General features: G+C 57.2%; 8 protein-coding genes across 8 annotated transcripts; 5 read left to right on the forward strand and 3 right to left on the reverse strand.

The window, feature by feature from the left end:
• Positions 1-22: 22 nt before the first annotated feature.
• On the reverse strand, positions 23-1,545 carry BKA78DRAFT_324491 (mitochondrial biogenesis AIM24-domain-containing protein). Its single transcript, XM_066889295.1, has 5 exons — positions 1,345-1,545; positions 927-1,288; positions 759-877; positions 493-709; positions 23-445 (listed from the first exon to the last, which is right to left on the reverse strand). The coding sequence occupies exons 1-5, from the start codon at positions 1,514-1,516 to the stop codon at positions 173-175; spliced, it is 1,143 nt and encodes a 380-aa protein (XP_066739499.1). The 5' UTR covers positions 1,517-1,545; the 3' UTR covers positions 23-172.
• Positions 1,546-1,605: 60 nt separating this feature from the next.
• BKA78DRAFT_324494 (uncharacterized protein) lies at positions 1,606-2,432 on the reverse strand. Its single transcript, XM_066889296.1, has one exon. The coding sequence runs from the start codon at positions 2,334-2,336 to the stop codon at positions 1,887-1,889; it is 450 nt and encodes a 149-aa protein (XP_066739500.1). The 5' UTR covers positions 2,337-2,432; the 3' UTR covers positions 1,606-1,886.
• On the forward strand, positions 2,305-4,577 carry BKA78DRAFT_37012 (putative ABC iron exporter Atm1). The gene is made up of 4 exons (XM_066892672.1): positions 2,305-2,495; positions 2,544-2,812; positions 2,863-3,835; positions 3,887-4,577. The coding sequence occupies exons 1-4, from the start codon at positions 2,429-2,431 to the stop codon at positions 4,216-4,218; spliced, it is 1,641 nt and encodes a 546-aa protein (XP_066739501.1). The 5' UTR covers positions 2,305-2,428; the 3' UTR covers positions 4,219-4,577.
• Positions 4,578-4,690: 113 nt separating this feature from the next.
• Positions 4,691-5,715, forward strand: BKA78DRAFT_356349 (Alpha/Beta hydrolase protein; the record flags this gene model as incomplete). The annotated part of the gene is made up of 2 exons (XM_066892047.1): positions 4,691-5,453; positions 5,510-5,715. The coding sequence occupies 2 exons, from the start codon at positions 4,691-4,693 to the stop codon at positions 5,713-5,715; spliced, it is 969 nt and encodes a 322-aa protein (XP_066739502.1).
• A 1,451-nt stretch (positions 5,716-7,166) lies between these two features.
• Positions 7,167-7,511, reverse strand: BKA78DRAFT_324500 (uncharacterized protein). The gene has a single exon (XM_066889297.1). It carries the CDS (start codon positions 7,475-7,477, stop codon positions 7,184-7,186), a length of 294 nt encoding a protein of 97 aa, XP_066739503.1. The 5' UTR covers positions 7,478-7,511; the 3' UTR covers positions 7,167-7,183.
• A 1,305-nt stretch (positions 7,512-8,816) lies between these two features.
• Positions 8,817-11,636, forward strand: BKA78DRAFT_324503 (DNA repair and recombination protein-like protein RAD54). Its single transcript, XM_066889298.1, has 4 exons — positions 8,817-8,907; positions 8,958-9,654; positions 9,701-9,908; positions 9,953-11,636. Coding segments are annotated over exons 1-4 (2,454 nt in total). The 5' UTR covers positions 8,817-8,905; the 3' UTR covers positions 11,500-11,636.
• A 672-nt stretch (positions 11,637-12,308) lies between these two features.
• Positions 12,309-14,302, forward strand: BKA78DRAFT_361287 (uncharacterized protein). Its single transcript, XM_066892439.1, has 3 exons — positions 12,309-12,712; positions 12,769-13,394; positions 13,493-14,302. The coding sequence occupies exons 1-3, from the start codon at positions 12,581-12,583 to the stop codon at positions 14,280-14,282; spliced, it is 1,548 nt and encodes a 515-aa protein (XP_066739505.1). The 5' UTR covers positions 12,309-12,580; the 3' UTR covers positions 14,283-14,302.
• Positions 14,303-15,169: 867 nt separating this feature from the next.
• Positions 15,170-19,476, forward strand: BKA78DRAFT_299199 (uncharacterized protein; the record flags this gene model as incomplete). Its single annotated transcript, XM_066887022.1, has 2 exons — positions 15,170-18,652; positions 18,706-19,476. 2 exons carry the CDS (start codon positions 15,170-15,172, stop codon positions 19,474-19,476), a joined length of 4,254 nt encoding a protein of 1,417 aa, XP_066739506.1.
• Positions 19,477-19,743: the final 267 nt, after the last annotated feature.

The raw sequence follows: 19,743 nt of genomic DNA on the forward strand, positions 1-19,743 counted from the left end.
GACGTGGGAAGACCAGACGCTGTGATACTTCGATTCTTGTAATCTGGGAAAAAGTGAAGAGCTTTTATGGATTCATACTCAAAATGTATGGTTAGAGCCGCCGCCAGTTGAGCTGGGTGGGAATCACAAATATTTGTACAGTCGCGTGGAACAGCATCCTCCTGTGGTAGCTTTACTTTTGGTCGGTAAACTTGACCTTTCCATCCTTGCCGACTTCTGCAAACGTCACCTTCTCCTCGGGCGTCCCTGGCTCCTCGGCCGGTTTGGCTGCTTTCGATGTACCAGATCCGCTCTCACTTTGTTGTTCCAGAGTCACGGCCTGGTGGACAGATCCCGCAGGACTGTCGGCAATTTCGTTGATGTCCCGGGTTGTGAGGCTATCGCTCAGGCGGGAGCCCCGAGACTGAACGAGGATGGTCGAGGGACCGCGGAATTGGAGGAACAGCTGATTGATATCAGCCACTGAAAAAGTACTGCAAGTGTCGGACATACCCTGTCACCCCAGATGGTCTTTCGTGTCCAAGTCCTCAGCGTAAAAAAGATCCGGGCCATGGTCTTCCACGCCTCCGTCTTGCGCATCTCATTGAAAAACTTGACGTCCGGGAAGAGAGCGCCAGCTTTGATGCCGGGGATTTGGAGACGGAAAGAGGTTGATTTGAAGCGGTAGGGAGTCGGAGGGTTCTTGTTCATGGTGTATGCAAGGACATTGCTTCGCAGGTCAGTGACCCAAACTTTTGCGTAGACTGAACAATTCTTACCTTGGATGGACAATGTATTCCTCACCAGCCTTGAGTTGGACCTGGTAGATTTGGCCCTTGCCAACGAGTGCAAGTAGACCCCTGCCCGTGACAAGGGAGCTACCCCAGTGCGCCAAGCTCTTCACCAGTTAGCTTCCGGTGCGCTGTCGAGAGTTCTTTGAATCATACCAAGTTTGTGTTCAGCCTAGGCTTCACCGCAAGAGAGTGGCCAGTCCATGCCAACAGGCCATTCCGCTGCGCAACCAGCCAGTCTAGTCTCCCATCAAGATGTACAACAGCAAAGCTCGTGACAGGGCTTTTGGCGGAAATGAGAGCGGTTATGGGGGATGCTGATGAGATCTTCTGGTAGAGGAATGGTATGCCTAGCGGAGCACGGCTAACAGGCTCGAGCAAGGAGAGAGTGGAAACGGTGTTTTCGGCCTTGCCGTTAACGGCGACCAGGGTTCCGCGGCGGGTGTAGAGGTTTTGGGATGCGGAGAGAGATACGGAGAGGAGCGAGTACGGAGCGCCGAGGACCTCGAATCGCGCATCTGAAGCCTGCTTAGCGATGCTGGAGACCAATTGAGCTCGGCGAAGAGCAGCGTACCTAGAGTTGACTCGGCGGCAGGCGAGACATCTTGGTCAAGATTCGGAGAGGTTGACGATGGGGTCGCGCTGATGTGAATTTGGCGCTGTGCGAGCGGGGAGATTGTGCGCGCCCAACACAAGCGGCAGACGGACCTGGAGCTCAGGATTGAGCTTTGGCGGAGCGGGCGCATGGTTGAAGGTGAGCTCCAAAGCTCTGGGTTGGTGACGATATCGAAATGCGATGGAGTGGAACGCGCGTGGAGCCGAGCAAACACCGACAAACACGCCAAGACGCCAGCCGGCACTCTGATGTCTCTGTTCCGGCTCTCCATTGCGTGCGACTTGCTTCAACACCACGAGCACCACCCCCTCCCTCGCGTGCTCGCCATTTCTCCTCCCTCGCTCCTCTCTCCATCTTCGCTGAAGCCATGGGGCTGCCGTTGTCGTAAAGAGCTTGGAATCATCACAATGCTAACGCGACAGCTGCTGCGGAGTGCCTGCGCTGCCCCGCGATGCCCTCCAGGCACGAGCACCCCTCCTCCTCACCGTCCGACTCTCCTGCTAGCATCCACTGCGCGTCACTCTCCTCTGTCGCCCCTGGTGATCCGCTACGCTCAGCCGTCGTCTCCTCTGAACCGCATCTTCGCAACCACTTCCCGTACCCGCAAAGATGAGACCAAAACAAGCGCTGGCATTGGCCAGGCCGAGCAAAAGGCTGCTGGTATTGAAGGCGTAAAGGCAGAAACTGTGGAAAAAGCAAAACCAGCCACTCCCGCCTCTGCGGCCAAGAATGATCCTCTCCTGGCCGAGAAGACGGTGAGCAACAAGGAGCAGCGCAAGGCCGATTGGGCCATTATGAAGGAAATGTCGCGATACTTGTGGCCAAAGGTGCGGACATACCGGAACAAGGCGTTGGGCTGGGAAGTTGACACTTTTCAAGGATTCCCTCAGTACGAGAATACGGGTCGGTCTGTCTGTGGGCCTCCTGGTTGGCGCAAAGGTGAATTTCATGTTCGATCCCGTCTTGTATATAGTCGTGCTTATAGACACTTCAGGTTCTCAATGTGCAAGTTCCTTTTTACTTCAAGAACATTGTGGACTCTATGAACATCGACTTCATGGCCCTGGGTGGCACGGCTTGGACAGTTGCTGGCTCTTTGATTGTCGCATGTAAGCATTTCTGCCGAGTACCAAAGGACTAGGCTAAAAAAAGAAAAGACGGCGTGACGAGAATGGGAGCCACCGTATCCCAAGAGCTCCGCAATGCCGTCTTTGCCAGTGTGGCGCAAAAGGCCATCAGGCGCGTCGCCTGCAGCGTCTACGAGCATTTGCTCAAACTGGATCTCAACTTTCATCTTTCCCGCCAGACCGGAGGCTTGACGCGAGCCATCGACCGCGGCACCAAGGGAATCAGCTTTTTGTTAACTTCCATGGTTTTCCACGTCATTCCTACAGCTCTCGAGATATCCCTTGTTTGCGGCATTCTTGTAGGTTCCGAGTGATCCCTGTCCCCCTGAGCCTCTCACTAACCGGCCAGACTTATCAATACGGCGCGCAATTCGCATTCATTACAGCAGCGACAATGGTCGCATACACGGCCTTTACAATTACCACGACTTCGTGGAGAACCAAATTTCGCAAGCAAGCCAATGCTGCCGACAACAAGGCCGCTACCGTGGCCGTCGACTCGCTCATCAACTACGAAGCCGTCAAGTACTTCAACAACGAGAAGTTTGAAGTCGCGAGATACGACAAGGCTCTTCAGTCATACGAGAATGCATCCATCAAGGTTGCTACTTCGCTTGCATTTCTCAACTCGGGTCAGAACATGATCTTCAGCTCTGCCCTTACCGCAATGATGTACCTGGCAGCTAACGGTGTGGCTGCCGGTTCGCTGACCGTCGGCGACCTTGTCATGGTCAACCAGCTTGTCTTTCAGCTTTCTGTCCCGCTCAACTTTCTCGGTTCAGTCTACCGTGAGCTGCGCCAGTCTTTGCTCGACATGGAGACGCTCTTCAACCTGCAAAAGGTCAACATTGCCGTAAAGGACAAGCCCAACGCTCCTGCGCTTGACTTGCGCAAGGGCGGCGAGATTCGCTTCGAAAACGTCACTTTTGGCTACCGCCCTGATCGCCCGATTCTCCAGAACCTCTCATTCACCATCCCCGCCGGGAAGAAGGTCTCCATCGTCGGGCCGAGCGGTTGCGGAAAGAGCACCATCCTGAGGCTCTTGTTCCGCTACTACGACGTCCAGTCTGGCAGAATTCTCATTGATGGTCAGGACATTCGCGACGTTAGCCAAGAGTCTCTTCGCAAGGCGATTGGTGTTGTCCCACAAGACACGCCCCTCTTCAACAACACCATCGGCCACAATCTTCGCTATGGCAACTTGGAGGCGAGTGAGGAGGACGTCAAGGCGGCGGCAAAGCGAGCCAAGATTCACGACACTGTCTCTTCTTGGCCAGATGGCTACGACACGATGGTTGGCGAGCGCGGCATGATGATTTCCGGTAAGAGACACCAATCCCCCTCCGCCAAACCTCACTAACCCGACCCCACAGGCGGCGAAAAACAACGCCTCGCCGTCTCCCGTCTCCTGCTCAAGGACCCGCCGCTGCTCTTCTTCGACGAAGCCACGTCAGCCCTCGACACGCACACGGAGCAGGGGCTGCTCCAAAACATCAACTCGATCCTCAAGGAGAAGAAGCGCACCTCCGTTTTCGTCGCGCATCGCCTGCGCACAATCTACGACTCGGACCTCATCATCGTGCTGAGGAGCGGCCAGGTGGCCGAGCAGGGCACGCACGAGCAGCTCATCGACACGGGCGGCTTGTATGGCGAGCTGTGGAGCGCGCAGGAGACGCTCTTTGTCGAGGACAAGGACAAGAGTTGAGCGAGTGCGTGCGGTGAATTATGATTTGCGAGGATTTTTTGCGCTGTAGATACGGCTGAATGGGCTGAATTGAATTTATCAAGTTGAGTGGTCTCTTTTTGGCATAGGTTGTTCTCCATACCCCTGGCTCCAAATTACCGCATTCGTTTAGTCGCCCTCGGCTTTGGCGTTAGCGTCCTGGGTGACCGTACGCCGCGGGGTTGATCCGGTCAACGACCTCACGTCTTGCCAACAGCCTCTTTGCCTTGCGCATTTTCGAATTCGCGTCCAAAATCTTTCAATTTCTGCGATCCGAAGCATGTGTTCAAGAATTGCTTCGCACAGGCCTTAAGTTTCTCTTCTACGTACTCATCCGCCAATCCAATCCAATCCCATCATCCCTCGGCTATCACCACGTCCACGCCCATCTCACCCGCCGCCTTCATCACGCCCATCACACCCATCCAAACAAAACCTTCCATCCTCCTCAGCAATGGCATCCACAAACCCCCAAACCCAACACATCACGACCTCCCCGGGCGTCACGCTCGCCTACCGCCTCCTCCCCTGCCGCTCGCCCTCGCCCTCGCCCTCTCACCCATCCTCCCCGCCCCTCGTCCTCCTCATGCACTTCCGCGGCACCATGCACCACTGGGACCCATTGCTGCTCACGCAGCTCTCCGCCCACCGCCCGCTCCTCGTCCTCGACAACGCCGGCATCGGCGCCTCGACCGGCCAAGTCCCGCCCTCCTTCGCCGGCTGGGCCGATCACGTGCTCGAGCTGCTCGTCGCGCTGAAGCTGGAGCTAGTCGATGTGCTGGGCTTCTCCATGGGCGGCTGCGTCGCGCAGCTGGTCGCGCTGCGCGCGCCCCGTGCCGGCGTGCGCGTGCGCCGGCTCGTGCTCGCGGGGACGACGGCCAGCGCGGGGCCGGGCATCAAGCTTCTCACCAGCGAGGAGGAGTTGGCGCCCTTCATGCGGTTGCGAGGCGCGGAGAGCGAGGACGAGCAGCGCGCGGCGTTTTTGGAGTGTTTCTTTTTGCCGGGCGAGGAGGGGCGCAGGGAGGGGGAGAAGGTCTGGGAGCGCGTGTGTCGGGGGCGTGAAGCTGGAAGAGGAGATGGGTTGGCGGAGTACGCGGGACAGGAGGCGGCGAAGAGGCAGGCGGTTGCGTATGCGCGCTTCATGGACCTGCGTCGTCGCGGCGAAGGTTCCTTTGACTGGTTGGCGGAGCTGACGATGCCGGTTTTGGTTGCGAATGGTATGGCCATACCCATCCACACCCAAACATCCCCACCACTAACTTTCGCCCACCAGGCAGCAACGACGTGCTCATTCCGACGCACAACAGCTACGTCATCTGGCAGAATCTGCAAAATTCGCGGGCGCAGCTGCAATTGTTCCCGGCGTCGGGCCATGGCTTTTTGTATCAGTATGCGGAGCGCTTTGCGAGGTTGGTGAATGAGTTTTTGGATGCGGAGGAGGAGTGGGAGGAGAAGGGGGGGAGGGGGGGTCGGTTGTAGGTCTTGCTGTCTGCTTTTGATTGTTTTAACAAGTGTTTGGCTAAAGTGTCGACGTTGTGCGCAACTGACCTCGTTACTGTCTTTGTCGTCAAGAGCTATGTGCAGAAACTCAGTTTTGCCGGCAACACACCGTTACGCAAAATCGGCACCGACTCCGCTGCGGTGGTGCTCCGAGCAATCGCGGATCCTGACTTTGTTGCGTCTTGCGAGACTGAGGCCTGGATTGAATTGTATCAATTTGGTTGCGTTACCCGTATGAGTATCCACCATTTCCCTCTCTACAATCACCCCGTGATAAGTGTTATTTCTGAGGCAATAAATTTTGAAAAGGTGGCGTCGTGGCAGCTTCGCGATGAAAAACTTGCGACTTTGACTTTTTGGTATGAGAGAAAGAGAGAGAGAGGATTGAAGTTCCTTGGTTTCGACCCAAAATGGGCATCGGCGTAATGAAGGTAGCTTAAGGCAACGCGGGCAACACATCACGATAGTTGCGTCTTCGTGGCAGTACCGTGATGGAAAACTTGCGACTTTAATTTCTTGTCATGAGGGAGAGAGAAGATTCAAGTTCCATGAGTCCAACCCAAACTGAGCATCGGCGTAATGAAAGTAGCTTTAAGTAATCAGGGCAACGCAATCGAGCCTCCAAATTGATTTCGGCGCAACCAGAATGCCGCAACGAAGAAATCTGATTGCGTTGCAGGTAATGCTTGTTGGCCGCATTAGCTTGCAACAAACATGCTATAAATAATAATCTACCTTGTCAATGATCACTGAGAAGACCGCACCATGTTGAAGCAGGAGGCTCATGGGCGCAGTTGACGCTTGCTTTGAACACTGCAAAAGCAGAAGACGAGTCTCTCGTCTATCATAGAGCAGTATCTATACCCGTTTCTCTCGCGCGGTTCTTGTGCAGGCCCGCCTTTTGGCCGTCGCCTACCAGTTCTAAATCCACAAAGTTGAGACTCGATTGCCCTCATTTTGCTTGTATAGATACGCCTTTCGTACCTCCTTACCTGGACTAGAAGATTTGACTCTCGCTGCCATGTACCGCCTCAAGTGTCTCCAAAGATGCAGCTTCAACACCGTGGCAGCCCCTGGAGATACAGAGCTTCGGCTGTCCACGGCAGAACAACATGGCTTCCTCACTGTGTGCCGGATAAACCATATTGCGGAGGGGAGGCATGTGGTCGAGGATGGGAAGCACGCCAGTCCCAAAATGATATTCAACCACCCTGAGGGTCCTCAAAACGGAATGGCGTGTGAATGTGAGCATGGCCCGAGCGCCACAGAGGTGTATCTAAAGCTCTGCTGCAGCTTCACTCTCTCTCTACTCTTCCAACCCACCCTTCTGACATCTTGATTTGCTCCAGAGCTTCAAGATGTCTTCCTCTTCCTCTTCCGCCTCTTCTTCCTCTACCCCCACGCCTGCACTCAATGAGCTCATGGATGCGGCACGCACAGGCTCGAACTATCGCGTTGCTACTCTGGACGGCAGTTTGTTTCTCCTGGTGCCTCGCACCCACTCGGCCACGGATGAGGGAGGAGTCATTGCGACCTCTTCAAATGCGCAAGTTCCCTTTATCCTGGAGCATTCGACCACGGTCAACGGTGATCTAGCCAACATTCGCCATGAGGATGCCGTCCGCCACCAGGGTACGGCTACCCCTGCGAGCATTGCGGCAAGGAGCTTGAGCGGTCCGACAACCGAGGGGAGCATGTCAGGGTTCAACACCAGGGAGAAGGGGGCGACCTCTTCCAACATGACTGTGGTTTGTGCAGCCCGAATCTCTGATTTGGATATGTCGTTGACAGTGTTGCAGGCGGCGGATGGCGGTGTCAACACCACGTACGACCGGGGCGACCCAAGTGTTGGGGCTCTCGCTCTTCTCCCAACTGCAGATGAGCGTGGCAACCTCAATGCGTCTGTCTGTCCCCTGGCTGCCCAGACTGTGGTGTCCATGGCGACTGGACAGCCGTTGCTGCTGCACTTCGTCTCGGACGCCTCGGTCAACATCACCTCTACTGGATTTACGGCGACTGTCGGTGCGACTGGATCCACGGCAAGCACTGTCGGTGGTGCCCCTGCTCCTGTCATGGTGAGTCAATACTTGCTCCAATCCTGACCATCACTGACTTCCACCAGGTCACCAGAAAGAAACCGTACTTCGACTGGAACGGTTTGTCCGGGGAGCTTAAGAACATGATCTTCGACCTGTGCCTCGTCTCAAGCCACCAGAACAAGGAGCTACACCTGAGACCGAAGGGCAAGAAGAATTGGTACAAGGCAGTCTTATCGGACACCGGCCCGGCCAAGGGGTTTCGAGTCAACCTACTTCTCCTGAACAAGGAGACTCTGCGCCAAGCTCGGCCAATTCTATACGGCCAGAACAACTTCGTCTTTCTCTCGATGCCCGCGATGTATATTTTCCTTCGCAACATTGGTTCGGAGAATAAGGCGATGGTCCGTCGTCTCGCCGTCACCAACGAGTTTAACTCGTTTGGTCTTGACGACATGGCCGCCTTTGACGCGCTGGTCGGCACCACCAGCCTGCAGACTTTTCAGTTCTCCGTTCGCTACATCCAGGCGTCGTCAAAGGTGGCGCTCTTCCGCACCGCCAGGATCTGGTTTGAAGCTGTCGCCCGCCAGAAGGGTTACAAGGGCGCGGCGGCGGATCTTATGAGCATTGACGGCGCGCCGTGGTCTGAGGAGGAGATGAAAGTTCACCTGGAGAAATACCTGTGAGAGGTAGCGGCCATGTCTTATGGCAGGTATGCTGGGAGCAGTCGTGCGCTCGGTGAGTGGACATGAATTCTTGGGAGTCAGGTTTTGGAGGATTGTGGGGAGTCTTCATGCAAGCGCGTAGCGGCATACCCATGCGCAAAAGGACATTCGAGCAGTCGGTTGGAGTTAGGGGTAGTTTCTGAAAATTTCGGACTTTTTCCTGGAATCTTGGGAGTCTTGTTGAAGAGATGTCGTGTCGTTTGTCGTGAAGTGATTTGGGACACCACGTGGTTTGGCGTTGATTACTCAGCCGCTGGTGCCTGACGCGTCGACGGATCGACAACAACGCGTCTGGACCATCCATCCTCACATCCACCATCGCCACTCCACCCGCCTCCCAATCATCTCGCATATTCTTCGTCCTGAGCGTTGCTGCCGTCTAGTGCTTTTCTTGTTCTTCCTTCTCTCATGTTCGTAGCCCCAACAAAGCCGACATCGTGTCGACTAACCTCGGTCCCAGGTATCGCTCGCGCATTCCGACGTCCAGTGATGACAAGGAGAACTCGACACCAGCAGCAAAGAAAGTCGCAACGCTCTATGGTGGAACGCCCCAATCCCACGATCGCCTCATCAAGCCCTTCAAGTGTCCCGGCTCCGCGACACCAACATGCGCATCCGAGAAGCCGTCGAGAAAGCGAAGAAAGGTAGACTACAAGGGCGCGGATGGCGATGCAGAGGATGGCGACAAACCGTACACCAACGAGGATCGCCTCGCGCTCGCCACCCGCGATGTCAATCGGTTTCCTGTCTTCAAGGTCAAGGATAAGGACACCGCGTTTAGGTCGAAATTCGCAGTGCCGCTGTTGAACAAGGATACGGGCGCGTACAATGCCAATCGGCCGGCGCCTTTGCTTGGAATGCGGCAGGGGACGGTCTTTGTCGCCAAACCACTGCATGACCCCAGCGGAGAGTTTGCGATAGTCTTGTACGATCCTACTGTCGACGACAAGCCGCCACCCGCTGAGGAGAGCCCGAGCGAGGAGCCCAAGAAGGAGGAGGAAGAGAAGCCAAAGATTGAGGCGCCCCTCGTGCACAAGAGTCTGTCAGAGATATTGGGCTTGAAGAAAAAGGTCGAGGGCGACCGACCGCGAGTGCCAGTGGTCATCGACCCCAGGCTCGCCAAAGTCCTCAGACCGCATCAGGTGGAAGGTGTCAAGGTGAGTTTCCGACGCGCTCTGATAAGCATTGGTCTGACTTGGCTAGTTTCTCTACCGATGTACGACTGGCCTCGTCGACGCACATGCTCACGGCTGCATCATGGCAGATGAGATGGGTCTCGGCAAGACTCTGCAATGCATTGCCTTGATGTGGACGCTGCTGAAGCAATCGCCTGACGCTGGCAAGTCTACTATTCAAAAGGCTGTCATTGCATGTCCTTCCAGTTTGGTGAAGAATTGGGCGAACGAGCTGGGTAGGTCTCAAGTTGGTGACTGGTGACATTTCTGACTGTCGCAGTGAAATGGCTCGGAAAGGATGCCCTCGTGCCGTTCGCAGTCGATGGCAAGGCTACGAAAGAGGAGCTCATACAGCAACTACGGCAATGGGCTATTGCGAGTGGCAGGGCTGTCATCCGGCCTGTTCTCATCGTTTCCTACGAGACTCTCCGCGCCTACGTCGACGAACTCAAAAACACACCCATCGGCCTCTTGCTATGTGACGAAGGGCATCGCCTGAAGAACGACGAGAGTCAGACCTTTACCGCTTTGCATAGCTTGAATGTCACACGTCGAGTGATTCTTTCTGGAACTCCTATCCAAAATGACCTGTCGGAGTACTTTGCATTGCTCAACTTCGCCAATCCTGGCTACCTTGGAACCAAGAACGAGTTTCGAAAGAAGTTTGAGATACCGATTCTTCGTGGACGTGACGCGGACGGTACCGAAGATGACCGGAAGAAGGGAGATGAACGGCTCTCCGAGCTCCTCACCCTCGTCAACAAATTCATCATTCGCAGGACGAACGACATTCTGTCCAAGTATCTGCCCCGCAAGTACGAGCACGTCGTCTTTTGCCACCTTGCGCCATTCCAAAAAGACCTATACAACCTTTTCATCAAATCACCCGAGATTCAACAGCTACTTCGTGGCAAAGGAAGCCAACCGCTCAAGGCAATCAACATTCTCAAGAAGCTCTGCAACCACCCAGACCTCTTGGATCTTCCGTCAGACTTGCCCGGCTCGGAAAATTGCTTTCCATCCGATTTTGTTCCAAAGGATGCCCGTGGCCGCGACCGCGACGTCAAGTCGTGGTACTCTGGGAAGATGGTTGTACTTGACCGCATGCTTGCCCGCATACGGCAGGATACGAACGACAAGATTGTTCTCATCAGCAATTACACGCAGACGCTTGACGTGTTTGAAAAGCTGTGTAGGGCGCGCAACTACGGCTCTCTTCGTCTGGACGGCACGATGAATGTCAACAAGCGACAAAAGCTCGTTGACAAATTCAACGACCCAGAGGGCTCCGAGTTTGTTTTTCTTCTCAGCAGCAAAGCTGGTGGATGTGGTATCAATCTTATTGGCGCAAACCGCCTTGTCCTTTTCGATCCAGACTGGAACCCGGCTGCCGACCAGCAAGCCCTCGCTCGTGTATGGCGTGACGGGCAAAAGAAGGACTGCTTCGTATACCGCTTCATCGCAACCGGCACGATTGAGGAAAAGATTTTCCAGCGCCAGTCCCACAAGCAATCTCTCTCCTCTTGCGTCGTCGACTCGGCCGAAGACGTCGAACGCCACTTTTCACTCGACAGCTTGCGAGAGCTGTTCCAGTACCGACCCAACACCAACAGCGACACGCACGCCACATTCAAGTGCAAACGATGCAAGCCAGATGGACGCCAGCACATCAAAGCGCCGGCCATGCTGTACGGCGACACGAGTACCTGGAATCATTTTGTCAATGACGGTGGGGAGGGCCCGTTGGCGAAGATTCAAGATTTGCTACTCCGACAGGAGACGGCAGAACAGGCCGTAAGCGCAGTTTTCCAGTACATCAGCCATTAAATGGCAATATTTCGGCGAGGGCATGGTTTTGGCGTTTTAGCTGGGTTGCGTGGCATGGCGTGGCGGTTGAAATGATCATTTTCTTTGCTTTTGAATAGGAGTCGCCGACTTGCTCATTTATGGAGATTTGCTGGCAATTCGTCTCGACATTAAGCGGTGATGGTTTGCTCGTGGCGGGCCTGCATATTCAATACTTGCAAAGGTAAGTCTTCCGCTGATGCTGTACGAAGGATGGTACTGAAAACTGAAAGGATGGCCGACCTGGGGCATGCGCCTTGAAACTCTATGTCATTGCTTCTTCAAGCCCTGAACGACCAGGAACAAGCAATCTTGAGCTTGGCCTCGAAGCTTCTATCGACCTCATGTCCATCTGCAATTTTCCACACGGGAGACTGCATGGTCTCATCTCAGCTCGGCCCACCGCGCATGCTAAGACACTGGTTCTGGACAAAATATCAATTTGCCTTTGCTCCAGTCAAGGCACAGAAAGAATGGACTCGAATCGCCGCTCGCAACAGCACGTCAGCCCTCGGCTAACCGACGTCACAGCAATCTGACAGGAAACGCGGCTACACTCTGACCCCGCCACCACTCTTTGCATGCGCCCCTCTGTCTCACAAACAGTACTCACCCCTCACAGATATGTCGAATCCGCATGATGTCTACCTGGTGGCCATGGTTCCACCACCAACCACGCGTCTCACGCTAAGCGCCGGTCACCGCCAGAAAGCAGAAACCCCACCAATCGCAGGCTCGCCATTGCAGAGATAACGTTCTGACAAAAACGTCTCGTCCCGCCCTTGGCGCAACTGCGTCCTTCCCAATCCTTCGTCTCCGCCGCGTGGATCGCCGCTCCGCTGGCTTGGCATCAGCCTTGGCTGCCGAGTGGAGGTTGTGGCACCTTCCTTTGGTAGATAGCAACTGCAACTAGTGATGGACGCGGTGGTGCAGTGCGAGGGCTGGATCACGCCTCCCCGTCACGGTGGAACGAGAGACATGATGGCAGGTAGGTACTTAAATGTGTTGATAGGGGCGCGCATGGCAATTCCAGTGTCCTCGGGCAACGGTTGCATTGTCCAAAATGGCTCCTGAATTTAGTCGCAGTATTCTTAGCATTGCTATTGTCGCTGCCTGTGCCCATGGCTCTCCCGCTGTGGTGGACAGGCATTCGTCGCTGCGACTTCGCCAGGCCAACAGCACGCTGGTCGACTCGGTAAGATTCCAGCCTTGAAACCGCAAGATGCATCTGGCTGACACCAAGCGCGACAGGCCAGCTTGCAGGCGGCCATCAGCGAAGAAGCGCTGCTCAGCAAAGCCGCCGACTTGCAGGAAATCGCCTATGCAACTCCAGACCGCAACCGCGTCTTTGGCAGCGAGGGCTACAATGGCACCGTCGACTGGCTCGTCTCGCTCCTCTCGGCGCCGCCCTACAGCGACTACTACGATGTCTCGACGCAGTCTTTCCAGGCCGAGTACAGCGCGGGCAACGCGACTCTCTTTGTCGAGGACGACGACCAAGGCGCCTCTCTCATGACGTACAGCCCCAGCGGCACCGTGAGCGCGCCGCTCGTGCAAGTCTCAAACTTGGGCTGCTCTGCATCCGACTTCCCCGCAGACGTCTCTGGAGCCATTGCTCTGATCGAGCGCGGAACCTGCGAGTTTGGGCTCAAGGCGGCGTACGCAGGCGCGGCCGGAGCCGTGGGCGCCGTCATCTACAACAACGCCGAAGGTAACCTGTCCGGGACCTTGGGATCGGTTTCCAGGCCCGAGGGCACGTATCCGCCGACTGTGGGTATTGCTCTTGAGCAAGGCGAGGCGTTGGTAGGGCTGCTGGCGGGCGGAGAGGCGGTTGTGGGGGATTTGGACGTCGTGTCGATCATCGAGAACCGTACAACGTGAGTTTGTTCTAGAAGGCGCCGGTGGGATGGAGGCCTGCTTTGTTGCTTTTTTTGCACCGCTTTGCTGGGTGACTGATGATGACTGATGGACGCAGGAACAACGTCATTGCGCAGACCAAGGGCGGCGATGCAAACAACGTTCTCATGCTAGGCGCGCACGCCGACTCGGTCGATGCCGGCCCTGGGATCAACGATGACGGCTCAGGCAGCATTGGGATTCTGGAAGTGGCACTGCAGCTGGCCCAATTCAGCGTCAACAACGCGGTGCGCTTCGCGTGGTGGTCGGCAGAAGAATTCGGGCTGCTCGGCTCGACGCATTACGTCGAGACGGCGTCGACGGCGACGCTGGACAAGATCCGCCTCTACCTCAACTTCGACATGATTGCGAGCCCCAACTTCATCTACGCCATCTATGACGGCGATGGATCGGCGTTCAACATTTCTGGGCCCGCGGGATCCGCGCAAGCTGAGGCGCTGTTCGAGGATTTTTTCAAAGACCAGGGACTCCCTTCGCAGGCCACCGAGTTTGATGGACGGTCTGACTACGGACCTTTTCTCGATGCGGGCATCGCGGCAGGTGGCCTCTTTACGGGGGCAGAGCAAATAAAGACTGCAGAAGAGGCGGCGCTGTATGGAGGAGAGGCGGGCGTAGCGACTGACCCCAACTACCACGGCGCGGGCGACACGACGGACAATCTGAACGGCACGGCCTTTTTGGTCAATTCAAAGGGCATTGCCCACGCCGTTGCCACTTACGGCCGTTCGTTTGACAGCCTGCCGGCCAAGAATGCGACGACGACAAAGGCCAAGCTGACCAGGAGCCCGGTGCAGACGCAGCGGTACAAGACTCAACAGCGGCTGCTGCGCATGCGACAGCGAGCATGAAGCTGAGCATTTGCGGCTCGTATCGCCCGGGGATTGAGCGTCAACATGGGAGTCGGCTAGAGGAAGCGCGAGCGGTGGAGCAACCGGCACCGAGTGGAAGCTCGGCTTGCCGACAAGCGAGGAGGGTGGTGTGAATATAGACCAGGATTGCCAAAAGGGGAAACTCTGGAGGGGTTGCTGGAGAGAGCATGGGGCAGCCAGGGGGTAGCACAGGTGTAGCGAGTGTGGGGCAGGGCAGGAGCAAGATGGAAGAAAAGAAGCGTCCAGGCTTGGGACGGGCTGGGCTTGACCGGATGGAGAGTGCCGAGCAGGACAGCAGCCAGTCGGGAGCGAGATGATGGTGATGGGAGGGTTTGGAGAGGTCGGTTGTGGTGGTGCATGAAGCAAAAGTGCTACGGGAGGCCGCGCACGGGCCGTCGCTTGCGAGCTCCCACACGCGGACCAACACCATACATGAAACTTTGCGATGGCCTCGTCGCCCCGCTGCCTTCGCCTGCTCGGCCAATCTAGACGCCATGTCCGCCACCCCGTCTCCAACGAGCACATTCACCGCGTTTCGTTTCACTGACCGAGATGACGAGGGCGACCTTCTGCCCTGCGCTGAGAAATCATGCGCCGCCCATTGCTCCAAGGGGGCATTGCGACGTTTGTATATAGCCTCGTCGCCAAGTACTCCATCATGTCGTCTTCCTTCTCCCTTCCAACGCGCAGAGCTGCCAGTTCAGCATTTGCTTTCCTTCTTTCCAAGTCATTCTTTTTTTGGCCTTGACGGCTCAGTCCTTCCCGTCAGCCTGTTCTCTCCTTTGGCCTGGTGCCAGTCTTTCGCTGTCCTTCATTCAGCCACCAATCATTCTTAACAGCAACGCTCTCTTCAAATCCAATTCGACATGCGCTCTTCCTTTGCGGCCCTGGCCACCCTCGCGGGTGTCGCCTCGGCTGGCATGTCCACCGTGGCACACACCGATGCCAAAACTAGCATCGACTTTCAGCAATTCACCGACTCCGACTCTGGCTTCCAATTCGGTGTCGCCCTCCCCAAGACCCCCGGCAAGGACTTTATCGGTCAGATTGTCGCCCCTGGTACCGGATGGGGTGGTGTCTCTCTCACCTCGTCCATGATGGCGTCCGTCCTGATTGCCGCCTGGCCCAACGGAGACGACGTTGTGGGAACCATTCGCAAGACCAACTCCTATGTCAACCCCAGCGTCGACTCGTCGGGCCCCTCCCTCTACCCCATCGAGAAGGGTACCTTTGTCAACTCGACCCACTACTCGTACACTTTCCTCTGCAAGAACTGCATCACAGGAGACAGTGACTCGTTCAAGACCAGCACGGCGACGGCCGTCCTCGGATGGGCTCTTTCCGACACCGCCCCAAGCACCCCATCCAGCGTCTCCAGCGTCCTCAAGTACCACTCGACCGGCTTTGGTGAGTTTGGCCTCAAGGTTGCCGACGCCGAGTCTGCCAACTATGCTACCTGGGCCAAGATGGCTTCCGCTACCAGCGCATCGTCTGGCGGCAGCAACAGCACATCTACCACCAACGGAACGACTACTTCGACCCCGGTCAGCACGCCCCTTGCTTCTCCCATCACGCTCAACACTACCTACGACTACATTGTCGTTGGTGGTGGTGACTCTGGTATCGTCGTCGCCGAGCGTCTTGCCGAGACTTCGGCCTCGGTTCTCCTGATTGAGCGCGGTGGCAAGTCCCAGGCTTCCACTGGCGGTACCGACATGGTCTCCTGGAACAACAGCGTTACCCCCTACGATGTTCCCGCCTACGGCTACGCCGTCGAGGACACGGCCGACACGAGCTACTGTACCGACACTGCCTCGACTGCTGGCTGCATTCTCGGTGGATCGACCTCGATCAACGCCGAAATGTTTGTCCGCCCTCAAGAAGCCGACTTTGAGAACTGGCCCGAAGGATGGCAGTGGTCTGACATCCAGTCGTCCGCCGAGGCCTTTTACGAGCGCAACCCCGGTACCATCACACCTTCGGCCGACGGCAAGCGCTACTTCCAGGGCACCTACAGCATCCTTTCCAAACTGCTCAAGGGCAACGGATGGGCCGAGGTCGATGCCATTGAACAGCCCAACAAGAAGCACATGGTCTACTCGCACCCGCCCTTCAACATTCTCAACTCTACCCGTGCCGGACCCGTCCTGACCTACCTCCCCCTGGCCCAGCAGCAGAAGAACTTCAAGCTCCAGCTCAACACCAAGGTCCTCCGCGTCGTCCGTTCCGGCTCGGCTGTCTCTGGTGTCGAGATTCAGCTCAGCTCCGGCCAGACTGAGATTGTTCCCCTGAGCAAGAACGGCAAGGTCATTCTCGCCGCCGGTGCTCTTTCGACGCCCCGTCTCCTGATCAACTCTGGTATCGGTCCCCAAGACCAGATTGAGACTGTCAACAAGGGAACCTCGGGCATCTCGGTCAACACTTCCGACATTATCGAGCTCCCCGTCGGCAAGTCCCTCAAGGACCACCCCATCTTCTCCATCACCGTCGACGTTTCCAGCAGCAACATTACCGTGTTCGATGCCACTGAGCCCACCAAGGACCAAATCTCGCTCTACGCTCAGGGTTCTGGTCCCTTGGCCGAGGGTATGCAGCGCCTCAACTTCTGGTCCAGCGTCAAGGGCTCCGACGGCGTGACCCGCTTCATCCAGGGCACCTGCGCCACGGCGAGCGCCTCGTCCATCAAGATCAAGGTCTACCTGACGCACGGTCTCACCTCCGAGGGTGTTCTCGGCATGGCGGCCGACGGCTCGACCACCTTCATCACCAAGCCGTGGCTCACGACCGAGGCGGACAAGGAGGCCATCACGACCTTCCTGACCGAGTTCCTCGCGTACATCAACAAGTCGGGCAGCCTCACCATCGACTCGACGACCGGAGGCAACGTCACGGCCGCCGACCTCATCTCCAACTACGTCACCGGCGACCACTTTGTCGGCACCGCCAAGATGGGCACTGATTCGGGTCTGGAGAATGGCACTGCGGTTGTTGACACCAACTGCAAGGTCTACGGCACCGACAACCTCTACGTCGTTGATGCCTCGATCCACCCTGACCTGCCCACTGGTAACACGCAGGCCATCATCGCCGTCGTTGCCGAGCAGGCTGCCAAGGTCATCAGCGGCTCTGCTGGTTCCTCCTCGGGATCTTCCTCGTCTTCATCCGGATCCGTCTCGTCGGGCTCGGCCTCTGGATCTTCTGGCTCAGCGTCGTCCGGCTCCGGCTCCTACGGCTCGTCTGGCTCGGCTTCCGCATCCACCGACTCTGTTTCGTCGGCCGCTGCCAACGTTGGCGGTGGCGTCTACACCGAGCTCGTCACTTCGACCATTGAGGGCCAGGCTACCGTTTACACGACTGTTCACCCCTCGTCCGCTACTGGCATTGAGAGCCAGGTTGCTGGTGGTCAGGCTGCCCCCAGTGGATACACCCCTGTTGTTGGTGGATCTACCCCTGTTGCTGGTGGATCTACCCCTATTGCTGGTGGATCTACCCCTATTGCTGGTGGATCTACCCCTGTTGCTAGCGGTATTCAGTCTGCGGTCGCTGGTGGATCTTCCACCCCTGTTGCCGCTGGATCCTCGCCCGTCGCCGCTGGATCTTCCCTCGTCGCCAGCGCGGTCACCTCGGTCGTTTCCCAAGTCGTCTCCGCCTCTGAAGTCGCCATCACCTCGGTGTACACGATTTCTGCCTCTTCTGCGGCCCAAGGCGGTGCGGCCGCTCCCTCTGGTCAAGCCGGCTCCGGCTCCGTCGTCACCTCGGTCTACACTTCTACGGCTCCTGCATCCACCCAGTACTCCACCACCACAATCTACGCCGTCGAGACGGCGGTAGCGGGGGGCAACGGGGGCAGCGCTAGTGGTTCTGGGTTTGCCCCTGCTGTTTCTGGCTCTGCCTCTAGCGGCCAGGGCGCTCAGTCGGGATCTGGCGAGGCGGCATCATCAGCCGTTGCTGGAGGATTCGGACAGCAGACCCCATCAGTCGTGACGTCTGTCCAGAGCGCGAGCGAGACGGTCATGAGCTCCGTCGTCACTGTCACGGCTGCCGCTGGTGGACAAGGCCAGGGCCAAGCTGGTGGAAACGCCGGTGTCTCCGTCGTCACTTCGGTCTGGACGTCGACGATTCCCGGTGCTACCAGCTACGTCACAAAGACTGTTGCTGCTGGCGCTCAGCAGACTGGATCGTCGTCTTCGGCTTCGTCTGGCCAGGGCGCTCCCGCTGGCCAGGGCTCCTCTGGTCAGGCTTCTTCTGGACAAGGCTCTTCTGGTCAGGCTTCGTCTGGTCAGGGCTCCTTCGGCCAGGGCTCTGGAGCGGGCGCTTCTCCCGCCGTCGCTTCTGTCAATGGCAACAAGGTACCTCCATACAAGAAATTTCCTGATATCTGACAATACTGACATGTCTCCAGCCCAAGACGTCCATCTTCACCGTCGTCCAGACTCCCCAGACGACCGTCTCGACCGTCTACGTCACCCAATCCGCCGCCGCCGCCCAGGGCACATCTGGCGCCGCGGGCTCCGGCTCCGGCTCCAACGCAGGAGGCAACGGCGGCGTCCAGGTCATCACGCAGATTTTGACATCGACCATTCCCGCCAGCACGTCGTACTACACGACCATCTTTGCGGCGTCGGCCACCATCCCGGCCGCCTACACGACGTCGACCGTCTACGCCACGTCGGTCCGCACTGTCACGTCGTGCGCCGCCAGCATCACAAACTGCCCCGCGCGCTCGCAGTCCGTCGCCGTCGTCACCGACGTCGTCGCCGTCACCACCACCATCTGCCCCGTCACGGCCGCGGCTGGCGCCCAGCAAACCCCTGGCGCCGGCACCCCTGTCACCCCTGTCGGCACCCCCTACGCCACCCCCTACGGCTTCAGCACGCTGCAGACCATAGTGGCGTCGGGCTCGGCGCAGGCGGCGGCCGTCAGCGGCGCGCTCCCCAGTGCCGTCCCGACCCCCGCTGGTGGCTCCTCCTTCAACCTCCCCGCCAACTGGAGCAGCATCATCCCGTCGAGCGCGCTCAACGAGACGCTCTCGGCCACGCCTACCCCCATTGACGGCGTCGCTACCCCTGACGGCGCCCTGCCCCAGGGCTTCACCGTCCGCGACCTCCTCGAGTGGGTCACGTACGTCATTGAGAGCGTGTGGCACAAGAAGAGCAGCAGCGCCTCTGCTTAGAGGCAAGTAAGCGGCGTCGTGACGACGTGATGATGGCTTGTTGCATCCGTTTTTCTGATCTTTCCTCCTTTGTTTGTCAAGTGCATTTGTCTGGAGTGAGTGCAGTGCGTGGAGGATGTGATGCATTTTGTGCGTTTTTGATTTGTTTTGGTTTTGTGGAGGATGAGATGGAGGTGGTTTTTCTTGTGTATATAGTTGATTTAACTGCGCAATTGCTCTTGTGTATATGATTTGCACCGCAACTTTTTGTCGCGTCTTCTCTTGCTG

The sequence above is a fragment of the Phyllosticta capitalensis genome (assembly GCF_038381095.1).
Source record: "Phyllosticta capitalensis strain CBS 128856 chromosome Unknown BKA78scaffold_11, whole genome shotgun sequence".
In the NCBI taxonomy this organism is placed as follows: Eukaryota; Fungi; Ascomycota; class Dothideomycetes; order Botryosphaeriales; family Phyllostictaceae; genus Phyllosticta; species Phyllosticta capitalensis.

Bases quoted from the DNA above. Each gene is read 5' to 3' on its own strand.
- BKA78DRAFT_361287 (XM_066892439.1), top strand. From the start codon at position 12,581: ATGGCTCCTGAATTTAGTCGCAGTATTCTTAGCATTGCTATTGTCGCT. The intron at 12,713-12,768 runs GTAAGATTCCAG...CAAGCGCGACAG, and splicing joins ACAGCACGCTGGTCGACTCG to GCCAGCTTGCAGGCGGCCAT. The intron at 13,395-13,492 runs GTGAGTTTGTTC...TGATGGACGCAG, and splicing joins ATCATCGAGAACCGTACAAC to GAACAACGTCATTGCGCAGA.
- BKA78DRAFT_324500 (XM_066889297.1), bottom strand. From the start codon at position 7,477: ATGTTGGAAGAGGTCGCCCCCTTCTCCCTGGTGTTGAACCCTGACATG.
- BKA78DRAFT_324503 (XM_066889298.1), top strand. The intron at 9,655-9,700 runs GTGAGTTTCCGA...TGACTTGGCTAG, and splicing joins ATCAGGTGGAAGGTGTCAAG to TTTCTCTACCGATGTACGAC. The intron at 9,909-9,952 runs GTAGGTCTCAAG...TGACTGTCGCAG, and splicing joins GAATTGGGCGAACGAGCTGG to TGAAATGGCTCGGAAAGGAT.
- BKA78DRAFT_324494 (XM_066889296.1), bottom strand. From the start codon at position 2,336: ATGAAATTCACCTTTGCGCCAACCAGGAGGCCCACAGACAGACCGACC.
- BKA78DRAFT_37012 (XM_066892672.1), top strand. From the start codon at position 2,429: ATGAACATCGACTTCATGGCCCTGGGTGGCACGGCTTGGACAGTTGCT. The intron at 2,813-2,862 runs GTAGGTTCCGAG...CTAACCGGCCAG, and splicing joins CCCTTGTTTGCGGCATTCTT to ACTTATCAATACGGCGCGCA. The intron at 3,836-3,886 runs GTAAGAGACACC...CCGACCCCACAG, and splicing joins GCGCGGCATGATGATTTCCG to GCGGCGAAAAACAACGCCTC.
- BKA78DRAFT_324491 (XM_066889295.1), bottom strand. From the start codon at position 1,516: ATGCGCCCGCTCCGCCAAAGCTCAATCCTGAGCTCCAGGTCCGTCTGC. The intron at 1,289-1,344 runs GTACGCTGCTCT...AGCAGGCTTCAG, and splicing joins TGCCGCCGAGTCAACTCTAG to ATGCGCGATTCGAGGTCCTC. The intron at 446-492 runs GTATGTCCGACA...GATATCAATCAG, and splicing joins AGACCATCTGGGGTGACAGG to CTGTTCCTCCAATTCCGCGG.